General features: G+C 34.1%; 3 protein-coding genes across 3 annotated transcripts in view; 1 reads left to right on the top strand and 2 right to left on the bottom strand.

Moving 5' to 3' along the window:
• Positions 1–20157, bottom strand: part of LOC140044074 (DBH-like monooxygenase protein 1) — a 28835-nt gene extending 8678 nt beyond the window's left edge. Inside the window, exons 1-7 of the mRNA XM_072088554.1 lie at positions 20142–20157; positions 19565–19762; positions 19157–19303; positions 18723–18899; positions 17320–17406; positions 16999–17172; positions 13162–13264 (exon numbers count right to left, since the gene is read on the bottom strand). Coding sequence (XP_071944655.1) covers positions 13162–13264; positions 16999–17172; positions 17320–17406; positions 18723–18899; positions 19157–19303; positions 19565–19762 — 886 coding nt within the window. The 5' untranslated portion in view covers positions 20142–20157. The remainder of the gene's footprint in view (positions 1–13161; positions 13265–16998; positions 17173–17319; positions 17407–18722; positions 18900–19156; positions 19304–19564; positions 19763–20141) is intronic.
• LOC140043641 (DNA oxidative demethylase ALKBH2-like) lies at positions 1050–5245 on the top strand. Its single transcript, XM_072088157.1, has 3 exons — positions 1050–1621; positions 1830–1972; positions 2175–5245. The coding sequence occupies exons 1-3, from the start codon at positions 1148–1150 to the stop codon at positions 2470–2472; spliced, it is 915 nt and encodes a 304-aa protein (XP_071944258.1). The 5' UTR covers positions 1050–1147; the 3' UTR covers positions 2473–5245.
• Positions 7423–11988, bottom strand: LOC140043272 (uncharacterized). The gene is made up of 3 exons (XM_072087773.1): positions 11047–11988; positions 10696–10838; positions 7423–10493 (listed from the first exon to the last, which is right to left on the bottom strand). The coding sequence occupies exons 1-3, from the start codon at positions 11986–11988 to the stop codon at positions 10196–10198; spliced, it is 1383 nt and encodes a 460-aa protein (XP_071943874.1). The 3' UTR covers positions 7423–10195.
• Positions 20158–21953: the final 1796 nt, after the last annotated feature.

Genomic DNA, 21953 nt, shown 5'->3' with positions numbered 1-21953 from the left:
GATACTGTTATAATAATTAGCGATGATGAGGATACTGTTGTTGTTCCAGGCAGTGATATAGATGATTGTTACACGGCGGCCGAAGAGGTTATCCCCGTCGGTATAGAAGAAGGAGTCGAGAGGAGTAACAGGCCTACAAGTTGTATATTCACGTACGTGGACGAGGTGGAGAGAGAATTTTTGTTGAAAATGGAGCGTTTGGTTAAACAATTGTTTGCTGCTCAAGTGTTAGCCAAGTGTTGGGTTTTAAGTAAAGCGGCTTGTTATGGTTGTGAATTTGACAGGAGCAGTCAAAAAGATCATGATTTCTGTTGTATGAAGTCTCTAGAAGAACAGATTGACTATTTTTATCGGGAGGTTCTAGATAAGAAGTATGTTTCAGTCGATACCGTTTACAACGAACTAAATATGCAAGGAGAATATTCATTGCCTCGGTATAGACATTTCGTTTATTTTCTTGTCAATACCCTGATTAATTCAGAGGCTATTTTTAAGCTGTTAATTGTGCGAGGATATTTAAATTGTGTTTCGCACGTGTCACGGAAACGATTGACCGGAAATAGCAATCATTATCTTTTTAATTACTGAACTGGGCTACTTTCCTACTAAGCTGCATATATATCCTGATTCAAGCGTAATCGTTCGTTTCACTCTCTGTAACTCTCTACAGTCTATAAACATGAGTTTCAACTGTTTACCTACTCCGAAATTAGCAATTGGTGAGAAAGCCCGTAGGACTATGAAAAGAGTTATGGGGAGTTCTAATGGTCAAGCTGACGAGTGTAGCAGTTTAAAATTACCAACGGTGGCTTCTACATCAGCGAATATAATGGATTCTATAAAATCTTTTAACGGTCAAACTGACGACTGTAAAGGTTTTAAAAAACCAATGATGCCGTCTACTCACCCAAAGATTACCGTAACATCAACGAATCGGATTTTCTTGTCTGAAAAACGTCATGTGGTGGCTCAGCGATGGGGTGAAGTTGTTTCTGTTTGCCTCAGAGAGTATTACCAGACGGAAGAAAATGGTGTCTACAAACCTGGTCCTCTAGGTATTAATTTACCCGTTCTGCTGTGGCAAAAACTTTTCAACAATATTGATTTAATTATTCAGGCACTGGAAGACTTACAAAGAGACATTAACATGGTGGAGGCAGTAAGAATCCCCATTTCGGACATAATTCATGTGGTAGTTAGTAACTGGAAAGAAGAACAATTTGTGTGTATTCGCCGCTATTACCAGTCTGAAGAAGGAGGCAAGTTTAAACCCGGTAAAAAAGGTGTAAACCTTCCAAAGAGTCAGTGGTTCAAGATAATTGAAAAACACGGTGAAATACAAAAGATGATTGAGGAGGTTGGTAATGATAATGCGGCTACTGTTGACAAAAGCGATAATGGAGGACGTTTATTCAATTCAGAACATCAATTGCTACCCCCTGATAAGTTATCGGTGCAAAAGATAATAGGGGAAAATTTAGACTGTGATTACCTTCAACTTCTTGATAAAGGAGCAGCCGATACATTGTTTAAAAAATGTGAGGAAGAGATTGACTATTTTACCGGAGATCTTGCAAAGGTTAAAGTGTACGGAAAGTGGTTTAATATTCCTAGAAAACAGGTTAGTTCCATTATGTTTTTATCCGTGGTTTTGTATTAATGACTTGTTAATTACTTGTATATCGTTTCCTTTGTTTTTTCCATAATTTACCGCTGTGTAGCTATAGGTGTTACTTACTCTTTTTCTGTAAATTATTTTATTTGGGCGTGTTCATTTACGTCTCGTCAAATAATAAATGACTTTCTTTGTATGGTTTCCCCCTCTGCAGGTTTCGTTCGGCGATTCGGGCTTAACTTACAAATATTCAGGCAATACAGTACCAGCTTTACCGTGGCCACCATTCCTGAAAGATCTCCGCGACCTTTTAAAATCGGTTACAGGACATTACTTCAATTTTGTTTTGGTCAACCGGTAAATATTCTTGTTTATTATTTTATTCATTTATTTTATTTATTGATTAAAAGGGTCCATAGTTTACCTCTAAAACGATTGAACACTATCAGTATGATTTCTGCAATTTGTTAGATAAGATTGTTTTAATGGATAATTGGGGTTTTTTTAGTCTCATCTTAAAATATTTTATTTTCTATTGTATTTTGTCGTTACTCTATAGATATGCTACTGGAAGTGATTACATTGGCGAACACAAAGATGATGAGAAAGACATGAATCACTTTAGTCCAATCGCCTCTGTATCATTGGGGCAGACACGTATGTTTAGATTTCGACATGGTGATGCGCGAGGTAAGAGTCCCAAAAGAATAATTGAGCCAGTAACTGTTGATCTTAAACACGGTACATTATTAATGATGAATTATCCCACTAATGAGTACTGGTACCATTCACTGCCTAAAAATCAATCCATCAAGCTACCAAGAATAAATCTCACGTTTAGAGATATTAAAAGATGAGAGAAATGTTACGCAAACACTACAGTCTTTAATAGTGATTGCAGATCTCAAGAATATCAACTGTTCATGATCTGTTCTCATTTAGTATAGTAGTACCAGTTGAATTATTTTTGTGATGATATTCCTAAAAATGGTTGTATTATTGTATTGATGTTAATTCACTTAGATCTAGGCCTAATTCCATTGATCGTTAATAATCATGTGATTGTTTGTCATTGCGTGGATAATGATTAACTTTACGAATAATTTCTTAAAAGTAACTTGTAATGTATTTCTAATTGTTAAATACAATTTTTTATGTTTTTAATAAGTGTGTAAGTTTTTCTTTAAAGCGTTTTAATCGTAATTTCAAGAGTAATAGGTACTTGTAACGTTTGAAACGGACTGGTAGATTAAACAGAACAAAAACAAAAAAAAAAACCCCGTTATAATAACACTAATAATAGCACATATTTTCGTACATGTATCAATGATTTATCTACATATGTGTGATTAATATTATTACAATAAAGACCATGTAGATCTACGATATTTTTACTGTAAGTGGTATTGTAAATAAAAATTATGAATTCAATCGTGAGAAATGACCGATATCTGTGTATTATTTTATATTACTTTTATCATAATTGCAACAACATAAAAAAACTCAGAAATCATAATTATCGAATACAGAAAGACGTTTTGGTTACCAATTGTATTTCTTGACACTTAACAGATTTTAACAGAAAACAAGACCTTCAACCGGAGCCAAAAATGGAAATTTGTTTACGTGCAGGTTATTGCCATTAGATATTCTTAGAACTACTTTGGTTTTTATAAATATTGTCACTTTTTTTCTACACGTTTATCTACCGAGATTTTGTTTTTCTTTTTATGAATCTTCCGTTGTTCATAAGCATTATTAATTTGTACAGGCCTTGTTCTTCGCTTTGCAGGCTAAATCTTATAACGGCATAGGCCTACATTTTAACGGTTCTTTGTAAATATCCTCTTATTGATTGTTACCTATAGTTCTCTGAATGTTTTAATTTACCGTAGATGATGAAAAAATCCCTTAATCTAGCACCATTTAAAAAAAAAAAAAAAAAAAAGGTTCCGCAGTAAATGGTTTATTTTTTATGGTATTGATGGAATCATCGAGGCACAATATTAGGCTGAAAAACATGACGTCACTATTTTAAACTGTTTATCATACAAGAACAATTAACCAATCACAAAACTGAGCTACTGATTTGCGTAGAAGTTTCTGGAAATGACAAATTAAGGAAACACGTACACATTAATAAATATATATTAATTTTTATATAAATAATAGACAAAACAAAAGGAAATACACCAAACAAATCATTTTCGTTATGAATTTATAATAACTTTAAATTTTGTCCATCACAGGAGACGCGTTTAGCGTTTTCCAATTGTAAAACAGTTTCGCATTGCGTCGCAACACATGCACATACTGCAAGTACTGTACCGTACTGTAACAAGTCTACTGATATGTATTTTGTTGGTCACTCATCATTTTAGCCAACACATTATTTAACTCATCAGGTGTAATATCTTTTCACAAAACCTTTATATCTTTACTTTTTCTTGACAACTCATAACAAACAAGAATAGTACTCTGAATGAGTGTGGGAGAGGTGTGTGGGAGTCCCATTCAACTAAACCTTGCCAATTTGTACTCGACCTACGATAAAACCATTTTTTAAAAGTCAACATAGCGACGCGAGAAAAAATTGATAATAGGGATAAAAAGTTTTTCATGCATTGTTATACAGTAATCTATGTTTTTCGGTGTTTACACCATCTCATTGTTTATAATTACGTTTGTTAATATCGATAGTGTTTCTCTAGCAGAGTTATATTACTTGTTTATACTCGTATAGTTTGAAGTCCTCCATGTTGTTCGTATATTTTGTAAAAAGTGTACTTATGATTACTTTTAAAAACCAACTCATTTTATTTGCATTTTATCTACACCTCATGGTTAAAATGTGTTGTTTTTCATAGAGTGTGATGATGCTTAAAACGTTATACTAGTATAACCACCAAAACGGTTTATTATCTGTAGGAAATCATCAATTGTAACATGCGGTAAACAATACAAATTAGTTTCACAAATTATTAAAAAATAGCACAATTGTTACAAATGCATTTAAGAAAATAAAGGTGTACAGATTTTATTTCGAAAAAGTGTAGGCCTAGACCTACAAAGATAATTTTACATAAAGTGTACAGAATAAATTAACAAAAAAAAAAAAGGTCACACATACATTAAACTAATTCTTATAAAAGTGTACAGTGTACTTTGGTTATCAGGTATATCAACTTTAATATTTTAAGTATAGGGCCTATTTGTGGCCAACACACGGTCCCTTTTAATTGGGGGTAGAGGTCTTTTGCCGTTCGTAATTCAAACTGTTCGTAAAATTGAAGTTAATATTCTGAGATTAGGCCTATAGCCTATGATTGCAGCTTATACTAGTCAACGGTCTAAAAGAGCTGTAGTGCAGGAGGCGAAACATAAAAGTTCATTAATAAACAGTATATTATATTATAACGATAAAGAAACGAATGTACGATACACCAATATAGCAATACAATAACTGATTAACTGAAAACTTGAAGTCTACTGTATTCCTACAATCATTCAAGTAGACATTGTTTGCTGAGTGTATGGTACTTTCTCCAAAGAGAATTCGAACGATGTGCTTTCGGACGTGTTTCTACGATTATCAGAACGGGTCGATAATGAAAAAAAAAAAAACCCAAAACAAACAAACTGTCTACTAACTCCCAAAAAAAAAAATCAATACCTATTAAATAAACTGAACCTACCCCACTAAATAATCTCTTCCATACATCAAAATCGACCGAAAATGATCTGGACATTGAAAAGTGGACACGGTCGTCTGTTCTTCTTTTCTGTTTCCACGGCTTGGGACGACATCCCTGTTAGTGATGTACGGTAGCCATGCGGTCTACACACTTATGATGACCACATCGCATAACATGTTCAGGGAACTTATTTTTCAACTCTCTGATACAATGTTTAAATACAAGTAGACTGGAAACCATTTAGGAACAGGGGGTTTCTAATAATAAAAGTTGTTTAAAACTTTAGTTATTGTCAAGGGGAATTGTTCAAGACTTGGAGTAAAAATGGTCAAGACCGGGGGAAAATGGTCAAGACAGGAAGAAAATTAAATTTCACCATTTTATAAGTTTATAGTCATTTATTGTGTTAAAATTCATTTATTATTAGACCTGTATACGTATTCAATAACAAAAAATAACCTTGTTACATTAATAACATATCTTTAGTGGTTAAGGTAATATATTATTTCTCTGTATACTGACGTCACAAATATAGATAAAGAGAGACTGTAACTAAATGTTTATTACTTATTAGGGTTACAGGGAGAGTTCCATGCAACATTAAAAGGTCAATTAATGAGCCACCCAACTTAATTAAGTACCGTTACTTAACAAATGTGCTCAAACTCAATAAGGGTTACAAATCTACAAGAGACTGTAACTAAATGTTTATTACTTATTAGGGTTACAGGGAGAGTTCCATGCAACATTAAAAGGTCAATTAATGAGCCACCCAACTTAATTAAGTACCGTTACTTAACAAATGTGCTCAAACTCAATAAGGGTTACAAATCTACAAAAGAGGACATTTTATTTTTATACCAGGGTTAAACATTAAAAGGTCAATTACTTGAACTCTGAACATGGAAAAAATACTTGCGTCAATTGACACTTGAACTTGACCTCTACACAAGGACGAATAGACTGTGTCAATTAACCATGACCTCTGGTCAGCCGTTTTATTGGGGGGCTCTCAAATTTCGACGAAGTCGAAAACTGAAACCCCCATGCTTTTGGGACCAGAGGTCATGGTTAATTGACACAGTCTATTCGTCCTTGTGTAGAGGTCAAGTTCAAGTGTCAATTGACGCAAGTATTTTTTCCATGTTCAGAGTTCAAGTAATTGACCTTTTAATGTTTAACCCTGGTATAAAAATAAAATGTCCTCTTTTGTAGATTTGTAACCCTTATTGAGTTTGAGCACATTTGTTAAGTAACGGTACTTAATTAAGTTGGGTGGCTCATTAATTGACCTTTTAATGTTGCATGGAACTCTCCCTGTAACCCTAATAAGTAATAAACATTTAGTTACAGTCTCTTGTAGATTTGTAACCCTTATTGAGTTTGAGCACATTTGTTAAGTAACGGTACTTAATTAAGTTGGGTGGCTCATTAATTGACCTTTTAATGTTGCATGGAACTCTCCCTGTAACCCTAATAAGTAATAAACATTTAGTTACAGTCTCTCTTTATCTATATTTGTGACGTCAGTATACAGAGAAATAATATATTACCTTAACCACTAAAGATATGTTATTAATGTAACAAGGTTATTTTTTGTTATTGAATACGTATACAGGTCTAATAATAAATGAATTTTAACACAATAAATGACTATAAACTTATAAAATGGTGAAATTTAATTTTCTTCCTGTCTTGACCATTTTCCCCCGGTCTTGACCATTTTTACTCCAAGTCTTGAACAATTCCCCTTGACAATAACTAAAGTTTTAAACAACTTTTATTATTAGAAACCCCCTGTTCCTAAATGGTTTCCAGTCTACTTGTATTTAAACATTGTATCAGAGAGTTGAAAAATAAGTTCCCTGAACATGTTATGCGATGTGGTCATCATAAGTGTGTAGACCGCATGGCTACCGTACATCACTAACAGGGATGTCGTCCCAAGCCGTGGAAACAGAAAAGAAGAACAGACGACCGTGTCCACTTTTCAATGTCCAGATCATTTTCGGTCGATTTTGATGTATGGAAGAGATTATTTAGTGGGGTAGGTTCAGTTTATTTAATAGGTATTGATTTTTTTTTTTGGGAGTTAGTAGACAGTTTGTTTGTTTTGGGTTTTTTTTTTTTTCATTATCGACCCGTTCTGATAATCGTAGAAACACGTCCGAAAGCACATCGTTCGAATTCTCTTTGGAGAAAGTACCATACACTCAGCAAACAATGTCTACTTGAATGATTGTAGGAATACAGTAGACTTCAAGTTTTCAGTTAATCAGTTATTGTATTGCTATATTGGTGTATCGTACATTCGTTTCTTTATCGTTATAATATAATATACTGTTTATTAATGAACTTTTATGTTTCGCCTCCTGCACTACAGCTCTTTTAGACCGTTGACTAGTATAAGCTGCAATCATAGGCTATAGGCCTAATCTCAGAATATTAACTTCAATTTTACGAACAGTTTGAATTACGAACGGCAAAAGACCTCTACCCCCAATTAAAAGGGACCGTGTGTTGGCCACAAATAGGCCCTATACTTAAAATATTAAAGTTGATATACCTGATAACCAAAGTACACTGTACACTTTTATAAGAATTAGTTTAATGTATGTGTGACCTTTTTTTTTTTTGTTAATTTATTCTGTACACTTTATGTAAAATTATCTTTGTAGGTCTAGGCCTACACTTTTTCGAAATAAAATCTGTACACCTTTATTTTCTTAAATGCATTTGTAACAATTGTGCTATTTTTTAATAATTTGTGAAACTAATTTGTATTGTTTACCGCATGTTACAATTGATGATTTCCTACAGATAATAAACCGTTTTGGTGGTTATACTAGTATAACGTTTTAAGCATCATCACACTCTATGAAAAACAACACATTTTAACCATGAGGTGTAGATAAAATGCAAATAAAATGAGTTGGTTTTTAAAAGTAATCATAAGTACACTTTTTACAAAATATACGAACAACATGGAGGACTTCAAACTATACGAGTATAAACAAGTAATATAACTCTGCTAGAGAAACACTATCGATATTAACAAACGTAATTATAAACAATGAGATGGTGTAAACACCGAAAAACATAGATTACTGTATAACAATGCATGAAAAACTTTTTATCCCTATTATCAATTTTTTCTCGCGTCGCTATGTTGACTTTTAAAAAATGGTTTTATCGTAGGTCGAGTACAAATTGGCAAGGTTTAGTTGAATGGGACTCCCACACACCTCTCCCACACTCATTCAGAGTACTATTCTTGTTTGTTATGAGTTGTCAAGAAAAAGTAAAGATATAAAGGTTTTGTGAAAAGATATTACACCTGATGAGTTAAATAATGTGTTGGCTAAAATGATGAGTGACCAACAAAATACATATCAGTAGACTTGTTACAGTACGGTACAGTACTTGCAGTATGTGCATGTGTTGCGACGCAATGCGAAACTGTTTTACAATTGGAAAACGCTAAACGCGTCTCCTGTGATGGACAAAATTTAAAGTTATTATAAATTCATAACGAAAATGATTTGTTTGGTGTATTTCCTTTTGTTTTGTCTATTATTTATATAAAAATTAATATATATTTATTAATGTGTACGTGTTTCCTTAATTTGTCATTTCCAGAAACTTCTACGCAAATCAGTAGCTCAGTTTTGTGATTGGTTAATTGTTCTTGTATGATAAACAGTTTAAAATAGTGACGTCATGTTTTTCAGCCTAATATTGTGCCTCGATGATTCCATCAATACCATAAAAAATAAACCATTTACTGCGGAACCTTTTTTTTTTTTTTTTTTTTAAATGGTGCTAGATTAAGGGATTTTTTCATCATCTACGGTAAATTAAAACATTCAGAGAACTATAGGTAACAATCAATAAGAGGATATTTACAAAGAACCGTTAAAATGTAGGCCTATGCCGTTATAAGATTTAGCCTGCAAAGCGAAGAACAAGGCCTGTACAAATTAATAATGCTTATGAACAACGGAAGATTCATAAAAAGAAAAACAAAATCTCGGTAGATAAACGTGTAGAAAAAAAGTGACAATATTTATAAAAACCAAAGTAGTTCTAAGAATATCTAATGGCAATAACCTGCACGTAAACAAATTTCCATTTTTGGCTCCGGTTGAAGGTCTTGTTTTCTGTTAAAATCTGTTAAGTGTCAAGAAATACAATTGGTAACCAAAACGTCTTTCTGTATTCGATAATTATGATTTCTGAGTTTTTTTATGTTGTTGCAATTATGATAAAAGTAATATAAAATAATACACAGATATCGGTCATTTCTCACGATTGAATTCATAATTTTTATTTACAATACCACTTACAGTAAAAATATCGTAGATCTACATGGTCTTTATTGTAATAATATTAATCACACATATGTAGATAAATCATTGATACATGTACGAAAATATGTGCTATTATTAGTGTTATTATAACGGGGTTTTTTTTTTTGTTTTTGTTCTGTTTAATCTACCAGTCCGTTTCAAACGTTACAAGTACCTATTACTCTTGAAATTACGATTAAAACGCTTTAAAGAAAAACTTACACACTTATTAAAAACATAAAAAATTGTATTTAACAATTAGAAATACATTACAAGTTACTTTTAAGAAATTATTCGTAAAGTTAATCATTATCCACGCAATGACAAACAATCACATGATTATTAACGATCAATGGAATTAGGCCTAGATCTAAGTGAATTAACATCAATACAATAATACAACCATTTTTAGGAATATCATCACAAAAATAATTCAACTGGTACTACTATACTAAATGAGAACAGATCATGAACAGTTGATATTCTTGAGATCTGCAATCACTATTAAAGACTGTAGTGTTTGCGTAACATTTCTCTCATCTTTTAATATCTCTAAACGTGAGATTTATTCTTGGTAGCTTGATGGATTGATTTTTAGGCAGTGAATGGTACCAGTACTCATTAGTGGGATAATTCATCATTAATAATGTACCGTGTTTAAGATCAACAGTTACTGGCTCAATTATTCTTTTGGGACTCTTACCTCGCGCATCACCATGTCGAAATCTAAACATACGTGTCTGCCCCAATGATACAGAGGCGATTGGACTAAAGTGATTCATGTCTTTCTCATCATCTTTGTGTTCGCCAATGTAATCACTTCCAGTAGCATATCTATAGAGTAACGACAAAATACAATAGAAAATAAAATATTTTAAGATGAGACTAAAAAAACCCCAATTATCCATTAAAACAATCTTATCTAACAAATTGCAGAAATCATACTGATAGTGTTCAATCGTTTTAGAGGTAAACTATGGACCCTTTTAATCAATAAATAAAATAAATGAATAAAATAATAAACAAGAATATTTACCGGTTGACCAAAACAAAATTGAAGTAATGTCCTGTAACCGATTTTAAAAGGTCGCGGAGATCTTTCAGGAATGGTGGCCACGGTAAAGCTGGTACTGTATTGCCTGAATATTTGTAAGTTAAGCCCGAATCGCCGAACGAAACCTGCAGAGGGGGAAACCATACAAAGAAAGTCATTTATTATTTGACGAGACGTAAATGAACACGCCCAAATAAAATAATTTACAGAAAAAGAGTAAGTAACACCTATAGCTACACAGCGGTAAATTATGGAAAAAACAAAGGAAACGATATACAAGTAATTAACAAGTCATTAATACAAAACCACGGATAAAAACATAATGGAACTAACCTGTTTTCTAGGAATATTAAACCACTTTCCGTACACTTTAACCTTTGCAAGATCTCCGGTAAAATAGTCAATCTCTTCCTCACATTTTTTAAACAATGTATCGGCTGCTCCTTTATCAAGAAGTTGAAGGTAATCACAGTCTAAATTTTCCCCTATTATCTTTTGCACCGATAACTTATCAGGGGGTAGCAATTGATGTTCTGAATTGAATAAACGTCCTCCATTATCGCTTTTGTCAACAGTAGCCGCATTATCATTACCAACCTCCTCAATCATCTTTTGTATTTCACCGTGTTTTTCAATTATCTTGAACCACTGACTCTTTGGAAGGTTTACACCTTTTTTACCGGGTTTAAACTTGCCTCCTTCTTCAGACTGGTAATAGCGGCGAATACACACAAATTGTTCTTCTTTCCAGTTACTAACTACCACATGAATTATGTCCGAAATGGGGATTCTTACTGCCTCCACCATGTTAATGTCTCTTTGTAAGTCTTCCAGTGCCTGAATAATTAAATCAATATTGTTGAAAAGTTTTTGCCACAGCAGAACGGGTAAATTAATACCTAGAGGACCAGGTTTGTAGACACCATTTTCTTCCGTCTGGTAATACTCTCTGAGGCAAACAGAAACAACTTCACCCCATCGCTGAGCCACCACATGACGTTTTTCAGACAAGAAAATCCGATTCGTTGATGTTACGGTAATCTTTGGGTGAGTAGACGGCATCATTGGTTTTTTAAAACCTTTACAGTCGTCAGTTTGACCGTTAAAAGATTTTATAGAATCCATTATATTCGCTGATGTAGAAGCCACCGTTGGTAATTTTAAACTGCTACACTCGTCAGCTTGACCATTAGAACTCCCCATAACTCTTTTCATAGTCCTACGGGCTTTCTCACCAATTGCTAATTTCGGAGTAGGTAAACAGTTGAAACTCATGTTTATAGACTGTAGAGAGTTACAGAGAGTGAAACGAACGATTACGCTTGAATCAGGATATATATGCAGCTTAGTAGGAAAGTAGCCCAGTTCAGTAATTAAAAAGATAATGATTGCTATTTCCGGTCAATCGTTTCCGTGACACGTGCGAAACACAATTTAAATATCCTCGCACAACAGCTTAAAAATAGCCTCTGAATTAATCAGGGTATTGACAAGAAAATAAACGAAATGTCTATACCGAGGCAATGAATATTCTCCTTGCATATTTAGTTCGTTGTAAACGGTATCGACTGAAACATACTTCTTATCTAGAACCTCCCGATAAAAATAGTCAATCTGTTCTTCTAGAGACTTCATACAACAGAAATCATGATCTTTTTGACTGCTCCTGTCAAATTCACAACCATAACAAGCCGCTTTACTTAAAACCCAACACTTGGCTAACACTTGAGCAGCAAACAATTGTTTAACCAAACGCTCCATTTTCAACAAAAATTCTCTCTCCACCTCGTCCACGTACGTGAATATACAACTTGTAGGCCTGTTACTCCTCTCGACTCCTTCTTCTATACCGACGGGGATAACCTCTTCGGCCGCCGTGTAACAATCATCTATATCACTGCCTGGAACAACAACAGTATCCTCATCATCGCTAATTATTATAACAGTATCTACACAACTCCCTTGCGAAAAATATATACTTCCAGACATAATGAAATACTGTAAAGAGATACTCTACGTAAAAATAGACAAAACAACTGGAGAATAGTACAACAATAACCGCTTCACTTTGTTTTACCGTCTTAAATCGTAAATAAAGTAATGACGTCACTCACCACGTACCAGAACCTCACGCCGAAAAATTAATAAAAAAGAGACAAAGAAACACCTGGCGGAAATTACATAACTAGTACGAAACCAGGAAAAGAACGACCTTCATTAGAAACACCTGGCGGAAGTTACATAACTAATACAATAACAGGAAATGAACGACCTTCATTAGAAACACCTGGCGGAAACGACCTTCTTTAGAAACACCTGGCGGAAGTTACATAACTAATACAATAACAGGAAATGAACGACCTTCATTAGAAACACCTGGCGGATATTACGTAATCAGGAAATACCTCAAGGTTAACTTTGGGCTAAAGTACCTTATTTACTACTTACCTGTAAGAAACTGAGGATTATCGTAGTGTATGTTTAACTGCAAATACTTTATCTCATTTTCACCGCCTATCCGATACCCCACATGCTCTGGAAACGTCAATGCCTATACACAAGATTGGTATTTTAGACTTTTAAACAGAAAGGCAGACACCATGTATAAATGCATAAATATAGTAATATGTAAGAACCACGCTAAAATATAACTAGTCAATGGATGATATCGACTGAGCACTAACTGTAATTAGCACTAAACTTCGCTCGCTCCCCCTCTAGGAAGTGTAGACGATGGTTCTCGGAATGATAAAAATGTTCTCCTTGTACGTTTTCTGTCGGTTACCATTATTGAAAATGCTTGACATTCGTAAAACTAAACTACTCTGTTTCACAGTGTTTTAGATGATTAATAACATTTTAAAGTATAGTGTTTATTGTTTGGTAGGGCCCTTTGGAGAGGCGGAGTTTATTTGAGGGTGTGGTTATTCGAGGGATATATGTTAATTTTTTTAGTTTTAATAATAATTTTATGGTAACATTTATAATCAAATGAAATCCTCTAATAGATATGAAAAGTGGTAAAAAAGAATAACAAATGCTTGGTAAATTGTAGATAACAGTGCGATGAATTCTACTACAAATAGTATAATGATTATTATTCAAAGTGATGTTTTATTGGAGAGGCGTTTATTCAAATAAATACCATCCTAATAATTATTAATACATTATTTAATTTAAACATCTTTTGAAACTAACTGCCGTTATAGAGTGGGCCCAAGAAAGAAGACATTACGGCTTGCAACATGGGCAGACATCTCGGTCCTAACGGGACGCGATTTTTTTTTTCGTACATAAGTTGGGGACCCCCTCATGAAACGTCACAAAATAAACATGAATAATTCATCAGTTAAATGTTCTTGTTCCGTGTGCACCCAAGCGTATAGCAACAAGAAGTGATTACACAAGTGCGGTACGATTCTAGGCCTATCTCCGCGCTGTTGTTGCGGCGTGCGATTTCATAGAAGAATAGCGGCGTTTTGTGTGGATTGTCGAAATAATCAGCCTTTAGTTTATAATAGTGTTTTTAATATAATTTATTACTAAAGAATTACGTGTTAAAATTATAGTTTCTATTAATACTATTAGGCCTAGGCCTAATTATTAGTCTCTAAACATATGTCTATTCTAGTAGAGCTGTGTGTGTGTGTGTTATAGGTATGACACAATCCGAGTAATAAGTCAGCAAAATTAAACAATAAACATTACACAAAAATACAGTTTTTATTCTCGTGGGTCTAATCTTCCCATCTCATGTGTTCATATACGCGCATTTTTAAAGTTCCTTTGAGTACATTGCATATTGTTTGATAATAAAATAGCAGAATTAAAAAAAATACAGTACACAAATTATACACATTCTTTATTCTTGTGGGTCTAAGCTTTCTTTGGGCTATGTACAATGAATTACTACTTAGTTTAATCAGGGAAGAGTTAAATTTTAACTGTAATTTAACTCTTCCCTGGTTTAATGTCTTGCCTAGCTGTCGATTAGCCTCGACTCGACACATTTTGTGTGAAGAAGAGTGCGCGAAAGGCAATCGCGTGAATTGACTTAGAATCCTAGGCCTACTGTAGAAAGTATCGTATCGCAGTTGTGTAATCGCTTCTTGTTGCTATACGCTTGGGTGCACACGGAACAACATATTTAACTGATGAATTATTCATGTTTATTTTGTGACGTTTCATGAGGGGGACCCCAACTTATGTACGAAAAAAAAAATCGCTAACGGGACACAGATAGCCTACAGTTATTCCTTCCAGCTTACTCAATCAACTATCGGGATTTCACTCGATTTTAAACAAAATGTCTTATCATCAAATCTCCCTATGTAATTTTATAATACTATTTCCCACAATGTATTCCGATTCTTTATGGCCTATATTTAATTTGATCTTTATTAATTTGCAGTATAATTTTTATTTTTTAACCACTGTACCTTCACACACGCGCGGTCCGTTCCTAAAATAAACAAATAAACTGAAATGGCTATGCAACTAAGCTCCAGTCCTACTATCGGTTTTTTCTTCCTTCTTCCAAAGGGACACTGTATTGATTGATGGAAAGTGCCTGTTTCCAGTCACCTTTAGGGTCAAATCTATTATTTTAACTGCTCCTTTGTGTATAAAAGAGAGAAAAATAGTTGAAACCAGGTTGTTGCAAGGTGAACTCGGAAATTACTTTGACCCGTGAAGAATTGAAATTGAGTTTGAAATCTACTGTTGAAATCATAAATTTTGTTAAAAAACTCTTTATAATATCTTCCTAAGATAGAAATATGGAACAATAGCGTCGATGTGAAAACTAACGTTATCAAATCTACGTTTCGCGGTACATCTCAGATAGATAAGGTAGGTATCCAAGTCGGAGATTTGTACCAACGTTTTTTTTGCATTGTGCTCGCCTATGTCAGAATTAACCATAATCTATAAATAGATTAACGAATGGATGTATTCACTTATTTACGAATGAATGAGTTGATGAATAGATTTAGTGAACAAACGACGGAGCTGATGGAAAGATTAGTGAACGAAGGACGGAGCTTATGGATGGAGTATATGAAGGACGGAGCTGATAGATAGATTTAGTGAACGAACGACGACGGAGCTGATGGATGGATTAGTGAACGAAGGACAGAGCTGATGGGTTGAGTAGTGAATAAAGGACGGAGCTGATGGATGGAGTAGTGAAAGAATGACTGATGGATTGATTGGTGAACAATGAATGACGAAGTAGATGGATGAATTAGTGGACGAATGACGAAGTTGGTGGATGGATTGGTGGACGAATGACGAAGTTGATGGATGGGATTGATGGACGAATGACGAAGTAGATGGATGAATTGGTAGACCAATGACGAAGTAGATGGAAGGATTGGTATACGAATGACGAAGTAGATGGATGGATTGGTGGACAAATGACGAAGTTGGTAAACGGATTGGTGAACAAATAACGAAATTGATGGATGGATTGGCGGACGAATGACAGAGTTGGTGGACGAATGACGAAGTTAATGGATGGATTGGTGGTCGAATGACAAAGTTGATGGATGGATTCGTGGACAAATGACGAATTTGATGGATTTGTGGACGAATGACGAAGTTGATGGATGGATGGATTGGTGGACGAATGACGAAGTTGATGAACGGATGGATGGATTCGTGGACGAATGACGAAGTTGATGGATGGATTGATTGATTGGTGGACGAATGACGAAGTTGATGGATGGATGGATTGGTGGACGAATGACGAAGTTAATGATTGGATTGGTGGACGAATGACGAAGTTGATGGATGGATGGATTGATGGACGAATGACGAAGTTGATGAAAGGATTTGTAAACGAATGACGAAGTTAATGAATGGATTGTTGGACGAATGACAAAGTTAATGGACGGATGGACGAATGAAAAAGTTGATGGATGGATTACGGTGAACGATTGAAGGAGTTGATGGATGGATTACGGTGAACGATTAAATGAGTTGGTGGATGGATTGGTGGATGATTGAAGGAGTTGATGTCTAGAGTGCTGGCCGAGTGACTAGGCCCATAGTTTGTTGATATAATTCATAGTAGGTGTATTATAAAACAAATTATGAATGTTTTTTATGCGTTGAATATAGTTTCATTCATAAATATTGACTGCTCTATGTAGCCTATGTAGACCGCGCGGCATTATTTTAACATAGGACAATGGATACACATTAATGATTTATATGAATGAAATAAGTGTGTAAAAAAGATGGTATAAACAATCAATTTTATGTAGTTATTGTTTGACTTACTCCTCCTCCAACGGACCATGCATAAATCTGTTTGGAACAGGATTTAAACATATACATATCTTTACTTTTTATATTAAGACTTCCAGTGCCATTAATCCTTCCAAGTCCATGACACTCCTTTACAATTAAATGGTGAACAATTCCCTCATTTCCTGGTTGTATTACGGGATCAATCTTAAAAGAAATAATATATATAATCAGGAAATTCCAACTAATAAACCTCAATAACGATGACATGATGTTTTGTTATTTATTTATACTGAAGACACGTTTATTATTAATTTCATTAACTTTATAGATTTCATAAAATAGTGTTCGTACCCGAATAATATGATTTTCGTTTGCAAGCCTTGGAAGTTGCATGTGGTAAAACCAGTAAGTTGTATCAGTATCATTTGGTACGATAATCTGGAAAATATACGAAATGTTTTAGGACTATAAAAATATAGACTAGTCAAGATTTGAGAAAAATGAAATGCTGTAGGCATTTCGTGTAAAAGCGAATAAAAATGTGTTTTAGGGTAATTTCGGGGTGCTGAATTTAAATCTGCTGTTTACCCGGCCTTATTTTCATATCTTTACCCTTAAAATTTGAAATCCAAGATGGCCACATTTTAAACGTATTTTGGCTTATAACTCGACTTTTATGTAACATAGCAAGTTAAAAATGGTGTCTATACCTATGTATTTTGTCTTGTGACTTGACTTAAATGATGTAACATAGCAGGTTTAAAATGGTGTCTATACCTATGTATTTTGTCTTGTGACTTGACTTAAATGATGTAACATAGCAGGTTTAAAATGGTGTCTATACCTATGTATTTTGTCTTGTGACTTGACTTAAATGATGTAACATAGCAGGTTTAAAATGGTGTCTATACCTATGTATTTTGTCTTGTGACTTGACTTAAATGATGTAACATAGCAGGTTTAAAATGGTGTCTATACCTATGTATTTTGTCTTGTGACTTGACTTAAATGAATATCAGGTTTAAAATGGTTTCTATAACAATAATATATTGTTATTAGAGTTTTAAATACTCTATTTCAGCCGCCATGTTTTTTTTTTCACATTTTAAGGGTGAAGATCTAAAAATTGGGCAGATTTGAATTCAGCACCCCAAAATTACCCTAAAACACATGTTTATTTGCTTTTAACACGAAATGCCTACAGCATCTTATTAGAGTGGAAATATGACTATCTGGACTAGTCTAATACAAACAAATGTACATCAATTAAAAAGTGCTGTAATGAAATAAATAAGTTATGTTGAAGTAGGAAAAATAGCAATAATAGGAAGGCAATAAACGTTAACTACAATCAAATACAGAAATACAAGCAACGAATACTGGCATACCGGTAGGTAACGTAATTTAGGTAGGCCTACTTCTCTCAATCTAAGCTATCATCAAATGTTATTAAAATGAAGAAAATGTATTACAAACATTGTTTATACAATACATGGTATACACAAATTGTTTATTCCAAATACTTTAGTTTCCAAAAATAAATGTTACATTATGTAACATTATAACATGCAAAAAAGAAGTGAATAAAAGTGGGTGAATCTAAAAAAGGTAAATTAGATAGGCCTCTACTACATAATAGAGTTATGAAAATAAAATGATTTAAAAAATATATAATCTAAAATGGTTATAGGCCTATGCTGTAGCCTAGTATTTATTCTACAATTGACATTGGTATGTTTGTGTAGTAGACTCACGTTATCTATCAGAAAGTCAAAACTGCTTGCGTCTTCCGGCAAAGTATCATTTGGAGGAATAACATCCATAAATATAATTGATCGTACACCTCGATGTCGAGGACCGTGATATGTTGCTTTCGTGTAATTAAATGGGTCCTCCGAGTGATATGACCAGATTACTCTCACTGTATCAGCCTGTAAATAAATATATATGTTATGTGAATCTCCGTTTCGTGTTGCGTAAAACACTACATGATCGCAATACATTTTAATCAATTTAATTCAATCTAATCCAATCACATTGTCTTTTGAATAAAGCGTTCCTATTCAAGTAATAGACATGTATACGACAGGAACCATTTACATTTAAACGGCTATAACCTTTATAAATGAACGTATGTATTAATTAATTATTAGTATTGATTAATAATACAATAAAGAAAAATAGTTACGGTAATGTCGTAATCGTTGACGTCACATGTGATCATTTTGCGTTGATATCCAACTACTGTTAAGCCATCTACCTCACTCCCATACAGCAATTCATAATCATTTTGTGTATCAACACGGGGTTCTTCGTTACCAATACAGTGACGATCCTTAAAATAAGATATCATCACATTTTCAATATTAATTTTGGCATATCATAAATTAATCATATCTTACAAAACTACAATGTTAAATTGCTACGGTAGGCCTACACTTCAAAAGTGATATGGCAAAAGCCAACTACAAATCATTATAATTGCAACACTGAATTCAGGTAATACAGTAAAATAGGCATGAGATGTAACGACAGTTAAAAGTAAAAGGTTCTGTAACATTTATGAATATGAAAGTAAAATAAAACTGAACGTTACCGAGATGTAAGGTACGCCGTCCTTCACCCATACAAGTACCACATCAGATCCTCTCATTCCACCGTTACTTGAAAATCCAATTCCAACGTAGCCAGTTGTATATGCTCGAACTTCAAATTTAATCATACTGTTGTCTGTGCTCCATAGTAGTTGAACATTATCCAGGGGATCTAGATATACTTGGTGGCTGAATTCCATCTTAATAGGAACGGTAAGTGAACAAACGATTAACATTGACATGTACATTATAGTATTCCTTTGACAGTTTCCTTCCGGCTATTGCAATCACACTGATTGACTGCTATTGTTTCTTTGACGTGACAATATTTTATAATTCCCGAAATCCAAATTTGAGCCGGGAAATACTATACACACTTTAACTGCTGAAAAGGTAGAAACATAGTATTTTTAAAACATATTTCGTTTTTCTTCTTTGACATTGGCTTTTCAAATGTCATGTCATCAAAATGTCATCCTTTCCCAATTTTACCGCAGTCTCGATCTTGTAAATATGTTCAGTATGTTTTTATGATGACAAATAAAATCAATCAATCATGAATACTGTAGGCCTACTTACCTTGAATTAGGCTATATGGCCACTATGGATAGTATAGTATACAGATATTTCCAGAATAGAAACAGAATAGAGGAAGCCAATTGGCCAATCGAAAATCAGTCAAGTAGGGGCGTGAGGCAACTAGATGTAAACTCATTGATCTGGCCGAACAGCGTTCTATTGGTAGATTGCCTTTTCTTTCGGAAATTATAACTAACCGTTTCGATCGTCGCAACGGTAGTCATGTTTATGGCACGCCAGGACGGACATAAATGTCGTACATGTCGAGTTTGCATTTCGCGCGTCGAGTCTATACACATTGCCCAATTTTTGTACATCACCAGGGGCCAGGATTTTGTGAAAGGGGAGTAGGTGGATGCGCAACTGTAGAGAGTCGACACCAACTCAGCCCTACCATGGTTGGTGCTGAGTCGAGGCAATTTTGAAAATATAACACCTCTATAGATATAGTCGGAAATGGCACTCTCATGTTATTATAAATGTATTAAAAACTGATACTTTAAATATGCCTATTAAAAGGTGGCATTTCCCCCCCATAGGCCTATTTTTAGTAAAAACGTCACAACAGGGCAAGTCAGCGTTTGCACGGCTGAAAAAAAGTGCTTGTCCAGGGCCATCGACGGGACCTGTGGCGAAGCGAACTTTATAGTTAAATGACGCCCCAGTGGCCGGAAATCATGTAGCATGCTACAAATGAGGAAAACGATCATAAACACACCTAACTAATTAACGAATTAAATTAAACAACATTTTGTTGCCGATTTCATTCACTCAGTATTTTGTTTTGTTGCGTTGCGTTGAAGTAGTTCAATGCGAACGTACGTCTAGGGGAAGCCCCGAAAAAAGCTTATTATTAAAGCTCAATATATGTATTTACATCAATTTGTTGAGGAAATTAATATAATATCAATATTAATAGGTATTGATTTATTTATTATTTAAAAAAAAAAAAAACAGGAAAATTTGGGGGCGGCGGCAAAGTTATAACATTGCATGCAGGGGCTGGGTGGTGCGCCCAGATCCTGGTTAGTCTGCACGCACAGATTTTTAAGTTAATATAATAATTCATTGCGTAATATAATATGATATATAATTATACAGAAGTCTGTGACTGTTTCTTACTCATTTTTTAAGAATTCCTTTTCTTTTTGTTGTTGTTAAATATAAGGGACTCCCCTGATCACTCCATATTGAGTTTGAACATCGCTCGTTTTCGGTGCCATTTCATGGTCGATTTTTTTAAACAAATAATAGGCATACAGTAATTGGAACTGTAATATAAATTATTTGATCAGCAAGCGCGATATTCTGGCTTTGCATAATTCTTAAGACTTTCAAATCAAATTTGCACTAGACCACGAGAAGTCAGCTTTAGCTCCTTACCAATTCATAGGAAATCACAGGTAGTTAAGAATAAGAAGGGTAATTATTATCACTTTCTATGCTATCACAGCTTTGTTTTGTTTTTCACACCGCGAAGGCGTGGCGGATTATTTTGTTTGTTAGCTAACTTCCATGTTTTACCACATCCTTTAGTATGAGAGTCGGATTGTTCTAGTCTAATGGTATATTTATGAATATAACTTGTTGGCCTATTGTTTTCTTTATAGTTTTTAAACACCCTCGCATATTCAATTGTATCAAAAGCAAAGCAAAAATAGACAGAAAAACTGGAGTTAATATATTTTATGTTGTTTTAGGCTGATCGGTGAAGATAAAAACCTCCTACTTATAGCAGCAAGTGAGATTTCATGTATATAAATGGAAATTGGATTTTAATTACAATAAATCGAATGTTCTTACACGACAACA

This window comes from Antedon mediterranea, chromosome 3 (assembly GCF_964355755.1).
Source record: "Antedon mediterranea chromosome 3, ecAntMedi1.1, whole genome shotgun sequence".
Lineage (NCBI taxonomy): Eukaryota > Metazoa > Echinodermata > Crinoidea > Comatulida > Antedonidae > Antedon > Antedon mediterranea.
The sequence above is the reverse complement of the archived record's forward strand: the minus strand, read 5'-3'. Positions and strand labels throughout refer to the sequence as shown.

Bases quoted from the DNA above. Each gene is read 5' to 3' on its own strand.
- LOC140043641 (XM_072088157.1), top strand. From the start codon at position 1,148: ATGGTGGAGGCAGTAAGAATCCCCATTTCGGACATAATTCATGTGGTA. The intron at 1,622-1,829 runs GTTAGTTCCATT...CCCCCTCTGCAG, and splicing joins TTAATATTCCTAGAAAACAG to GTTTCGTTCGGCGATTCGGG. The intron at 1,973-2,174 runs GTAAATATTCTT...GTTACTCTATAG, and splicing joins AATTTTGTTTTGGTCAACCG to ATATGCTACTGGAAGTGATT.
- LOC140043272 (XM_072087773.1), bottom strand. From the start codon at position 11,988: ATGAGTTTCAACTGTTTACCTACTCCGAAATTAGCAATTGGTGAGAAA. The intron at 10,839-11,046 runs GTTAGTTCCATT...CCCCCTCTGCAG, and splicing joins TTAATATTCCTAGAAAACAG to GTTTCGTTCGGCGATTCGGG. The intron at 10,494-10,695 runs GTAAATATTCTT...GTTACTCTATAG, and splicing joins AATTTTGTTTTGGTCAACCG to ATATGCTACTGGAAGTGATT.